The 12471-nt window shown below is 29.6% G+C and overlaps 2 protein-coding genes across 2 annotated transcripts; one reads left to right on the forward strand and one right to left on the reverse strand.

Annotated features, from left to right (window-relative positions):
- LOC112716401 (diaminopimelate decarboxylase 1, chloroplastic) lies at window positions 1–3979 on the forward strand. Its single transcript, XM_025768307.3, has 8 exons — window positions 1–628; window positions 726–900; window positions 1326–1475; window positions 1645–1806; window positions 2327–2512; window positions 2912–3034; window positions 3177–3266; window positions 3625–3979. The coding sequence occupies exons 1-8, from the start codon at window positions 132–134 to the stop codon at window positions 3703–3705; spliced, it is 1464 nt and encodes a 487-aa protein (XP_025624092.1). The 5' UTR covers window positions 1–131; the 3' UTR covers window positions 3706–3979.
- An 849-nt stretch (window positions 3980–4828) lies between these two features.
- On the reverse strand, window positions 4829–7473 carry LOC112716402 (expansin-A10). The gene is made up of 4 exons (XM_025768308.3): window positions 7321–7473; window positions 7107–7244; window positions 6254–6542; window positions 4829–5573 (listed from the first exon to the last, which is right to left on the reverse strand). Exons 1-4 carry the CDS (start codon window positions 7451–7453, stop codon window positions 5267–5269), a joined length of 867 nt encoding a protein of 288 aa, XP_025624093.2. The 5' UTR covers window positions 7454–7473; the 3' UTR covers window positions 4829–5266.
- Between the last annotated feature and the right edge of the window lie 4998 nt (window positions 7474–12471).

The following is a 12471-nucleotide window of genomic DNA, read 5'->3' on the forward strand; positions in this document are numbered from 1 at the left end:
TATGAAGCCCAAACAACATAGGAAAATTGCAAGGGTCTTGACTTTTGACTTTATAACATGCAGTATCTCACAGCTTCCTTCCAAGCCTTGTCGGCAAATAGAGCAAAGAAGGAAGAACACAGTTACTTGCCATGGCAAGCACACACCTCGTTTCTCAATCTCCTTCCATTCCAAAAACCTTGAATTTCAGCAACCCTTTCTTTTCCAAATCCCCATTTCCCCAAAACCTAGTTCTTCCCCTCAAAGCTTCCCTTAAACCCCGCGTTCTCAGAGCCGTTAACGCTGCCAATACTCCCCTGGTGAATCCTGCAGAGAAGAAGACCCATTTCAAGCACTGTTTCACGAAATCCGATGACGGTTACCTTTACTGCGAGACCGTTAAGGTCCAAGAGATCATGGAGTCCGTGGATAGAAGACCCTTCTACTTGTACAGTAAGCCCCAGATTACAAGAAACGTTGAGGCTTATAAGGATGCGTTGCAAGGCTTGAACTCTGTTATTGGTTATGCCATTAAGGCAAACAATAACTTGAAGATTCTCGAGCATTTGAGGCACTTGGGTTGTGGTGCTGTGCTTGTTAGTGGTAACGAGCTTAGGCTTGCTCTTCGTGCTGGATTCGACCCCACAAGGTTTGGATTTAATTCGAACTTGTTGCATTGGTTTCTCTGTGGTTTGAGCTTTTTTTTTGTTAAATGTGATTGTTTTTTGTATTTGTTGATAACTTAGGTGTATCTTTAATGGGAATGGGAAGATTTTGGAGGATTTGATAATTGCTGCACAGGAAGATGTGTTTATCAACATTGACAGCGAATTTGACTTGGAAAACATCGTTGCCGCTGCAAGAGTTGTTGGAAAGAGGGTCAATGTTTTACTTAGGATCAACCCTGATGTGGATCCACAGGTATGGAATGTATATAGATTTTAAGGCTTTATGGATAAGATTTTAGAGTTGGTTTTCAAGCATGACTAGTGGATTATAGGTAGGAGTAAGGTATTCATACAATTCATGTTTGATTTTTTACTAAAATGGTAAGTTAACTAATAGGGTTGACAAAGGGCAAAGGACAGCCCGGTGCACAAGCATCCCGCATTAACAATGTGTCAATATGCAACATTCATAAGTAATGACATTGTTCTATTCCAATGAAATGGTAAAACCCTCCATTTCAATTGTTATTGTGGTTTCTCACCCTCTTGCTGCTATTTTTGTGAGTAACTGCTATGTCCAACTTGACACCTCTAAATTTGTAGTGTACTCATTTGTATGTTTGATGTCCTGTTTATTATTCTGAAAATATCTTAAGAGACTTTTGTTTTTCTGCTTAGGTCCATCCTTATGTTGCCACTGGAAATAAGAACTCTAAATTTGGCATTAGAAATGAGAAGCTGCAGTGGTTTTTAGATGCTATAAAGGAGCATCCTAATGAGGTTAAGCTTGTAGGTGCCCACTGCCATCTTGGGTCAACAATTACCAAGGTACATCCTGAAACCTTGTTCCTTCCTCTTCTGCTTTGTGACTTTTGGGTGTATTTTTCTCCTGCCCAGTTTTTTTCTCCTACACTTCTACACTTGCATGTGTGTTCTTAATCTCTGCTTTGATATAATTGTTGAAAACATTGTTGCATATTTTATTTTATTTTTATAGGTAGACATCTTTAGGGATGCTGCTGTTATTATGATCAACTACATTGACCAAATCCGAGATCAAGGTTTTGAAGTTAACTACTTAAATATTGGTGGTGGACTTGGGATAGACTATTATCATTCTGATGCTGTCCTTCCGACCCCAAGGGATCTCATTGATACTGTGAGTACCGCACCCATATCTCATGCATTATTTATCACATTATTTTTGCGATAAATTGGCATTGCCAATATAATATGATAAAAAATGAAGCATTATGTACCATGCATGGACATGTGGAAAATCATCCCTTGGAGAGCTGTCACATTAGTATAAGTTTAATAATTATATACAATAACAGTATGAGAGAATAGAGAAATTTGTTCCCTTATTCGAAAATAAGTCGATGAAAGGCACACTAGTGCTAGTTGCTAAGGACTCAATGTATCATATCATATTTTTCATTATTCGATGTCTTCTCTCAGTTGTCTCGTGCATTTACCTTGGTATACATGTGGTAAATGTTGCTACAAAAGGTGCTTGCATATTCATGATTGTGTATGTTAAAAATCGTTGGTCAGCAGCTTTGTTCTTAATAATGCCAATTAATTTAACACTCCTTATCATAGAATAAGTAGTATTATATTATTTACTTGCACACCTCAAGTAGCCCTGCTAATTCCCGTTTTCACGATTCACATAGGTACGGGAGCTTGTTCTTTCCCGTGATCTCAATCTCATCATTGAACCAGGGAGATCACTTATTGCAAACACCTGCTGTTTAGTTAACCGGGTGACAGGTGTCAAAACTAATGGGTCCAAAAACTTTGTTGTGATTGACGGAAGCATGGCTGAACTTATTCGTCCTAGTTTGTATGATGCTTACCAGGTAATTTTGTTCAAGCAAGCTACTCTTGTATTATCAAATGTATGTAACACATTGTTTTATTCATAAAATTTTCTTTCTGATGGCTTGCTCCTTTGTCCTATGGATAATTTGGAGACCAATAAAAAGTCCTAGATCATAGTACATATGCTTTTAAATAACATGATGTGCTACGCCTATGAGAAATTCACATATTAATATATTATTGTTTGTTGTGGATGTCAATCTCTGCATTACTTTAAAGCTTACAAACAATCTTGTAACTTTGAGGGTTGAATCTCTCCGGCCAAAGGGCACTCATATTGTTCTGTTTCTTCAACTTGGTAGTTTATAATACTTAAGATAAACACGTTCAATTTCTTTTCCATAAATGTTCATTGACATCTCATTTTTCAATTGCAGCATATAGAGCTGGTTTCCCCCGCCACAGCAGATGCTGAGATATTGACCTTTGATGTTGTTGGGCCTGTCTGTGAGTCTGCAGATTTCTTAGGGAAAGGAAGAGAACTCCCAACTCCAGCCAAGGTGATACAACGCATAAGTCCTATATTTAATATTTGCACGATAAATAATATACTATTATACTAACATAACTAGTGACTGATGATTATGACAAAAATGACAACTTGTTGATAGTGTACCATCTAAAACCGAGTTTCACCTGCAGGGTGCTGGTCTGGTTGTTCATGATGCTGGTGCTTACTGCATGAGCATGGCATCAACATACAATCTAAAGATGAGGCCTCCTGAATATTGGGTATGGAAATGCTTTTTCTTATTTTTATTTGCTTGTTTTATGTTTTATGTTTTATGGGGCGCAAAGTACGGTATTTTGGGTGGATAATGCACGTTGATATTCGTAATGAAAATACAATGCATTTTATTATTAAATCACTGTCAAATAAGATCCTTCTTAATGCTCTCTAAATTTTTTCCAAGGCCTTGAGTAAAATAATTTGAATGCTGTACATCAAGGAAATAAATTAGGGAAAGTAATACAATTTTTTGCGATAGCTCATGTCATGTACTCATGTTTGTATGAGGTTTACATTAAGTTATTCTTTGATTTTTTTTTAAATATTATGAACAAAAATGTATTATTGTGTATATTTTAGGTTGAGGATGATGGATCTGTGAGCAAAATAAGACATGGAGAGACTTTTGAAGATCACATTAGGTTCTTTGAGGGACTTTGAGCCGAGAACAAAGTTAATTTTGGTTGTATTTTGGATTTTGGTCTTTTGGATATTGTCATGCCAAAGAACACCAACAGTTTTTGTTCTGTTTCTTCCATTCTGGCCAAACTTTGATCCCTTGGCCCCTTGTAGGAACATGAATTAAAACATTGAATCCAGTAAGAGTTATAAGAGCATTCAATCTCCTTGTGGTTTCAATTTAGTAAAATGCAAGTGTGGTTGTAAATTGAAAAGTGGAACTTGTGTATAAAGATATGAAATATGTTCTACATAATCTTAATAACGCATATGCATACTAGGTAGCGTTTAATGTTTAATAATGAATACTATATTCTACAGTGTAGCTGTGGCTTACTTTGGAATTAAACGAGGCTGTTCCAAATTGCGGTGAACAAAAAGAGCATACTAACAATAATTTAGTATTTCCCAATATACTATATAATTGTAGATTTGTAGGAATCCAATTTGCAAAAGGATCTTCAATTGACATCTTCACATTGCAAAACCTCACAGCTAGCTAATAACCTATTCTCAAATAGAAAACTTTTATTCCTCTTTCATTTTGCCTCTAGATTTTATATAGTTCTTTTGGTAGATTTCATCTGCTAATTAGCATAGGTAACATCTGCAAAATTAAAATAAAAAACTTGAAAATACAAATAAAGTATACTAAAAAGGGTACTTAATAATTAACCTTCTTCACTTTGGCCAAATTAATAAATATTGACCCATCACTTTAATGTGTTTTTTTTTTGTTTACCCAAACGGTATCCTCCAACACGACAGGTTAAGGACTAATCCGTCGCGGATCTGAACTCTATTTAAGGGATCACTTTAATGTGTTGAGCTTTTCTTTGTTCAAAAAAAAAAAATATTGACCCATCTATGTGTTTGTTTTTTATATTAAAAATAACGGTAAAATTTTGAGATACAAAATAATTACTAAAACTCAATTTATTTATTCATCCTTATCTTCCTTATAATAGGTATTAAATTACTATTCTTATTATTTTCTTTCTGTTTTTTTAATTCTAAATTTCAAACTATATGTAACAATGAAATATATACTTACATTTTGCATTAAATAAATAGTAATAAAATCTAATCAAAGTACGAAAAAACATACTAACAATAATAATTTTCATATCCTTGATATTTCCCAATAATAATTGTAGGAATCCAATTTGCAAAAGGATCTTCATCAATTGGCATCCTCACATTTGCAATATGGCATATAAAACCTCACACCTAGTTTCTCTTTTATTTTGCCTATTTAGATTTTATCTACTTCTTTTGATAGATTTCTTCTGCTAATTACCATAAGTTCCATCTACAAAATTATAAAACCTTGAAAATACAAACAAAATATACTAAGAAGAAGGGTACTTAATTATTAACCTTCTTCACTTTGGCCCAATTAATAAATATTGACCCATCTAAGACTATTCTATTTCAACTATAGCTTAGTACTTTATAGATGATATATCAATCTCGTCATATATTGCTACTAACACTTTATGAAGGAGGATGGTCCAATAACCAAAAGGTTAGGTTAGTAAATTTAAGGGAATTGTCTTCCAGTGTAGGTCTGTCCAAAGGACCAACTTGGAGGGGCAACATTGTAAGATACCACACTGTGGCCATTACTTGTGGTAACTACAAATGAAAGGCTTTGTCCATTCAAGTAAGAGTTGCTTTGCCAATTTTGCCCCCAGTTTCTTGACATTGCTTGCCATCTAGTTCTTGAACCTTTGATGGCTACACCATGCACATCACCAGCACCTCCAACATTTGTTACTAGGACTAAATTGAAGTATGGGTGGCCATTTATGGTGAACCTTATTCCCCCTCTTCTCTTGCACCTCACCCTACAAACAAAATCCATCAAAAAGGAAGAAAAAAAATTTTGTTGGGTCTATAAAATTAATATTTCAGAAGACTTAAAAAGTTAATATTGAGTACGGATTATATTTTGCACATCATATGACCAAAAGTTTATAATCATTTAAAAGGAAAGACTAAAAATATTTCAGAAGTCATAAAAAATTTATTTACAACCATATTTAATAGGGTAAAGTTCTAAAGTATGTTTTTTTCTTAATATATGCAACTTTTTTTTTCAAAAATATCCCATAATGTTTAATTTCATTTAATTTTATTTTTAATGTTATCAATTCATTCAATTGTCTTTAATATTTTTAGATGGAATTAATCTCCAGTGATAATTTTGATATAAATAAAAAATATTATACAAAATTAAATAAAATTAAACAACAGAAATATTTTTAGAAAAAAAAAAATACCAAACGCTAGAAATAAAAAACATACTTTACCCTATGTAATATTATATTTACAAGAGTGTTTGGTGTGCATTATATATATTATCATCTTATTTCATAAAAAAGTTTAAATGTATAAAGAGTAATTATAATACACCTATAGTGGACTTGAATCATAACACATAATTCACATACTCAAATCTAAATTCATAATTAGTTAACATCATAATCCCATACAGCAAGTTAATTAAAGTGAATATTAGAATAACCTTCTGTAAATGACAGGAACAACGCCAGCTTTATACTGAGCAATTTGCTGAAAAACAGGCTGAGAGAGATCAAAATGGTGATTTGGAGGGTCACACCAACCACCAGGGGGGCAGAAGTTAGTGGCGGTTACTACAATTGAGGCAGGAGAACACCACTGTGGGTCATTTGCACACCTTATTTCATAACATGCTCCACAGCTTAATCCATTGTTGAACAATGCTGTGCTTAGTGCTGCTGTGTTTGTCCCATACCCTTGGCTGTACAAGTTTCCATATCCACAAGCTCCACCTTCATTTTCACATCATGTCATACAAATTAGAGCCTCTTAATTGGTATTCTGTATTCTTTTGGTTACCTACTAATTTTAGTGTACATGCATTATGATTGTTTCTTTTATATTAATGTATTTGAATATATTTAACATCTAATTACATAATGTCACGTTAGTAAAAAAACCACCTTTCACGTTAATAGCGTAAATGATCATCCAAAAGAACAGATGTGATTGCACGACTGTGTAAAACGTTTTACACTGTTCGTGCATCAAAATTAAACTCATGTTTAGAGTATTTTAAGTTTGTAACCTTGAATCTTATTAATAAATACATAGTGCATTGGTTGCTTAATTAAGTTTACTATAATTAATATAAAAGGAGTATAAGTGAAAAAAATTTAAATTAAACTAATCAAACAATTTATGTTAACAAAACTAATTTTGGATAAAAAAAAGTGACCAATGTTATTTAACAGAGAGGTTATATATGTAGCATAAATATGACTATGAGATTAAAAAGAAATAGAAGGAATATTATGCAACTAATTGCAGAAACTGAAACACAAAGTTATGCATACCCATTGTTCCAGAAGCATCACTACCACCATAGAATGTGGCATGTGCATTGATCCAACCACCATATCCATAGGCACTAACATATGAGAGCATGGAGATAAACACCAGAAGAAGGAACCCAAGAAGAGCCATCAATTTCCCTGCACAAATTAAAATTAGAATATTCACAAAATGAGCAATTAAAAGAAAGAATAATAAGGGAAGGTAGTTAATTACTTAAGAAGCAGGGAGTTAAGTTAGATTGATGAAAGAAGAAGTTGGGTTTGAGGAAATTGAGGGGCGAGTTGTAGACTGAATAAATAGAGAGGTCAGTCAACATCAAGACCTGACACATTTTGGGACCATGCATGCAAATTGCAACATATTCAAAATGACTATGTGAGAAACTCACAAGGGTTACTATAGTGTTCTTGGGACTCAAATTTTACTAGAATCTCTGCTTTATTTTATCTTATGTAAACAGTGGCAGATCAATAAAATTTTGATAGTGGGGCAAAATATATATAACATAATAATAATTTAGGTTTAGTTAATATGTATTCTAAAAGCATATGATAAACTTATTATTAGTAAAATTTAAATTTTTTCATGTAATAAATACATTAAAAATTTAAATTTTTTGAATTTTCAATAAAAATATTCTCAATTTATAATCTTAATATGTATTTTAAGACACAAGATAGATAAATTTTAATAATTTTATAATAAAACTATTATATATACATAAAATTAACTATCAAATTATTCATTAACCATTGTATTTGTGTATAAATATATTTATTGTTTAATTTATTTTCAATGTGTATTTTATATTTTAATATGTATTTTATACGAGTAGTTACTTTTTATGTACATATAGCATAATTATTGTTATAATTATATTTTGTTATTGTAAAATATGATTAACTTTCAAAATATATAATTTACAAATTAAAACACTAAAATAATAATTTAAATAATAATAATATATAACTTAGAATTCTATTTTTTAGGTTTCATATTTTTTAAAAAATTGAGTTTTTTTTTTAATAATACAATCGAAATGTTTCTCTTTCTATATAAATCACTAAACAATTATTTAAAAATTCACTTCTCATACAATAAAAAGCTAATTTTCAAGTTAAAGAAATTCTTTTAATTAATGTAGTTGCTACAGGAAAAACTAAAACTAATTTTAAAAAAGATAAACAATATCTTTTGAGCTTATTTCTAAGAAAGAACATTAATCTCATTTAAATTAAGAATTGATCATTCTAATAAACATCTAATATGAAATTCTTAAATTAACTATTAAGTACCAAAAATTAAGTAAAAAATTATTGTGAGGTCAAATTCAATAATTTAATAGGGACAAATAAATATTATTATCACATACTACTAAAAAAAATTTCAAAGTTGTAGCGGAGGCAAGTGCCCCGCTACAATGTATATAGATCCGTCCCTATATGTAAAACTAAGAAAAATGATATTCGTACATTTAAGGGTGCGCTTTTTGTTTTTGTTTTTGTTTTTTTTTTTGAAATAGTGGAAACTCTAATATTTATATGAGTTTAATTTTGATGTACTAATCGTGTAAAATATTTTATATAGTTGTGCAATCATATTTATTTTTTTGGATATAAAAAAATTATTTTTACTAATGTGGCATTACGTAATTGAATGTTCATATACAATTACTTTATACTAATAATACATTAAAATTAAATTATATATATATTAAACTTTTGTCCAATTATTGCCATTAAAATTTATTATTTTTGACTAATATTTTTATTCATAAGTTCAATTCATTTAGTTCGATAATTTAATAATATACTTTTTAACCTTGACTTAAATAGTAAATATTGGCCAAAAAACAACAAATTTTGTCGATCTCTAACGTTATATTTACTAATAAGGTAGTAAGGTACATACAAGACTACAAGTTACAGTATTTGACTGTAGATATTTTAGTCATAGATTAAAATTAAGTTGCACTTGTTTGAAATTTTAGAGTACCTGTTTTATTGATTAAAGTGTTTATAAGCAAAAAATATTAATAATAAGTTATTTGATTCTAACCATTTTTATTTTGAATAAATTAGTCTCTAAAATTTTGATAAATTGATCCTTGATATTTTAGAGTATTAACTAAATTAGTTTCTAATAAAATAAGAGGCTAAAATTAGCCTTTTATCTTTAAAATTTTTGACGATTGAATTCCTCAGCTATATTATTTTTTAGAAACATCATAGTATAATTTGCCTTTTTTTTAAAAGATTAAGAACTAATTTATCTTTTTGTTTTATTAGAAAATAATTTATCTAATATTCTAAAATAATATAAAAACCAATTTGTCAAAAATTTTGTTATTAAGAAATAATTTATCCGAAATGAAAATTATTAACAACCAATTTTGGATATTAAACTTTTTAGAAGCTAGAACTAGTTAGTCCCAATAATAACATTAATTATAAATCTAACACTAAACTGCCAAAAGGAGATTTCACATAAAAAAATAGCCACTAATTAGTTTTAAAATTTTAAATATTGGTCGAATGTACAAAATTTTAGACAATTATCCGATCAAATTGATGTGTTTAGATAACTTTTTAAATAGTAATGTTGAGGTTATTTTTGATGATATAATAATATTAATTGAATATATATACAAAATTATTTTACACTATCATCAGTATACAAAAGTTATATAGACATGATGTTTATAAAGAAATTTAATTATGTTGTAAAAAATGAATTATTTTACTGTAATAGATTTGATTATTTTATTTGAAAAATATGTAATATATATATATATATATATATATATATATATATATATATATATATATATATATATATATATATATATATATATATACACAAATTGGTAATGATTAGTTTAGTACGTAGTAGATTTTTTTTTATTCATGGGGTATTTTTTTTTATATAAATAAAAGGAACAAATAAAAAGACTAATAATGGTGAAGTTCATTAAATTTCAAGGGACGTCGTTGTAATTTGCCCTAAATAAATATTCTACAATTTGAAATCCCACTTTTCTGGGAGGTATTCCTTCACTCACGCTTCTTAAGATTATTCAGATTTCCACATCCTTATTCCCATTTTGATTTTCCCCCTAAACCTGGAATACATTCCACTGAGACACTGAAAAATAAAAATAAAAAAGAGAGCCCCATTTAGGCAATATAATTAGCCTTAATACTTAAAGAGAAAATGAGGGTGGCATATAAGTGAGTTATCTTTTGTTTCTTGTTTTTGTTAACAACAAACTAATATATACGTAAACTTGTAAAATTAATTGAATTCTGCTGCATCTATATTTTTTTATAGTAACTATTACTATTTTGATACTAATTCTTTTAACAATGAATGTATTTTTTTTTCTTTTGTTTTGTTATTAAAAAACAGAGTCCTTGTAAGTGGTTAATAGAATAGAGTCCCTATTTCTTGGAATAAAAGTGTAAGAAAGTAGCACAATTTATATATGTGCTACAACCCAAAACTAGTAACTACTATACATAGAAGTTTCATTCTCTCTGAATGAGTGAGTATGTAAATAAACGAAATGAGCATAAATTACAGAACAACATAATTTTAATTATTGAGTTTTCCACTAGTATATTCTTTGTCATAATTCTTTCCTCCTATTGTTTTCCGAAAAATAATATTTATATAATTTTTTTAATCTTTTTTATAGTATAAATTTTTTTTAATTTTTTTCACTTTTTTATCAATTATTTTTAGAGAAATTCTTCACGTACAAGCGTTTTTTATACAAGTCTTTACAAGTGCACATTCTTCTTCTTCTTACGCACGTTCTTCTTCCTCTTACTCTTTTTCTTATTTTCTTTCGTTTCTTGCATTCTCTTTCTCCTTCTTCAACCATTATTGCACGTTTTCACTGCACCTTCTTCTTCTTCTTGCTGCACGTTCTTCTTCCTCTTCCTCTTCTTCTTCTTCTTCTTTTCTTTCGTTTCTTGCCTTTTCTTTCTCCTTCTTCAACCGTTACCGCACGTTTTCACTGCACCTTCTTCTTCTTCTTGCAGCACGTTCTTCTTCTTCTTTTCTTTTGTTTCTTGCCTTCTCTTTCTCCTTCTTCATTTACGTGCTTTTCTCTCTGTTTTCTTTTTTCGTTATTCTCGATTTCCATTATTTTTTTACATCAAGCTTTGAAATCATTTTTGAAGAAAAAGAAGCAGCAGAAGATGAGGAGAAGAAAGAGAAAGAGTTCTGAATTATGCATAAGGTGTACTATAACGAATTTTGGGTGTATTTCTTAAATCCTTTGGGTGTAGTTTTTGTAATCCTTTGGGTGTATTTCTGTAATCATTTGGGTGTATTTCTATAATCGTTTGGATGAATTCCTGTAACCGTTTGGGTGTATTTTCTGTAATCGTTTGGGTGTATTCCTAAAGTTTCATTATCTTCAAATTTGGCAAGAAACTCGTTTTCATGGAGGAAGAAGAAAAATAGTCGTTTATAATGCATGGTGAGTAGCGCGCTTTGGAAACAGGAAGTGGGAGTGTAATGCGTGTTTTTTGTTGGACTTGTACCATCTTGTAAGATTTGTAAACCAAAAAAATTTATATGTGTAACAGGCCTCTCATTTTTAATACTAAATGTAAAAAATATACAAAAATAGATATGCACAATACAAAAGTGGTCCATATATATTCCTCTTATTTTCCATGAGTAGTCAGCTCCTCATTTTATTTTAATATATTTTTTCCCGTTTCTTTTAATTTTTTCTTTTTTAAAATAAGGTAGTGGCAACCTAACTTTATGTAAGGGGAGTCAGGGTCATGAATATTATAATACAATGTGCGTAAAATTGCTGAATATGAATTAGAAAGCACATAGTGGTTTCAACATGGTGCAATTGATATCAAACTATATATATGCCATCTTAATCAAATCAAATCCACATCACAAATGATACATCATAAAAAATATAGCAACTAGTATAATATATATCACACCACCATTCCATGTCCTAAATGTAGTATGTGTCATGAAATTACTTTTTTTTTAAATTAAAATGATAAAAATATATAAATAATTATCTTTTTAATATATTTTTAAAAGACGTAAACATTATTTTATTTTATTTTTTGAAGTCTAACACAAATTGAATTTTAAATTTTTTTATTACACAAATTCTAATACTATATCATAAAATTATTTTTTTAAAAATTTAAATTAATAAAAAAATATACATAAATAATTATATCTTTAATAATGTATATTGTTAATCGATACTATAATTAGGTATTTTAATTATATTTTTAATAAATAATCCGGAGAAAGAATTACAAGATCAAACTAAGTCATTCTAGGAAAAAAAAAAAAAGCCCCAAGTCATTC

This window comes from Arachis hypogaea, chromosome 10, assembly GCF_003086295.3.
Source record: "Arachis hypogaea cultivar Tifrunner chromosome 10, arahy.Tifrunner.gnm2.J5K5, whole genome shotgun sequence".
NCBI classification, from domain to species: domain Eukaryota; kingdom Viridiplantae; phylum Streptophyta; class Magnoliopsida; order Fabales; family Fabaceae; genus Arachis; species Arachis hypogaea.

What these genes read in the sequence shown, in the direction of transcription:
- LOC112716401 (XM_025768307.3), top strand. Translation starts at nt 132, where the DNA reads ATGGCAAGCACACACCTCGTTTCTCAATCTCCTTCCATTCCAAAAACC. An exon ending in TTGGGTCAACAATTACCAAG is followed by an intron (nt 1,476 to 1,644) that starts GTACATCCTGAA and finishes TTATTTTTATAG; the next exon opens with GTAGACATCTTTAGGGATGC. An exon ending in GTTTGTATGATGCTTACCAG is followed by an intron (nt 2,513 to 2,911) that starts GTAATTTTGTTC and finishes TTTCAATTGCAG; the next exon opens with CATATAGAGCTGGTTTCCCC.
- LOC112716402 (XM_025768308.3), bottom strand. Translation starts at nt 7,453, where the DNA reads ATGCATGGTCCCAAAATGTGTCAGGTCTTGATGTTGACTGACCTCTCT. An exon ending in CTTAACTCCCTGCTTCTTAA is followed by an intron (nt 7,245 to 7,320) that starts GTAATTAACTAC and finishes TAATTTGTGCAG; the next exon opens with GGAAATTGATGGCTCTTCTT. An exon ending in GTTCCTGTCATTTACAGAAG is followed by an intron (nt 5,574 to 6,253) that starts GTTATTCTAATA and finishes TTTTGTTTGTAG; the next exon opens with GGTGAGGTGCAAGAGAAGAG.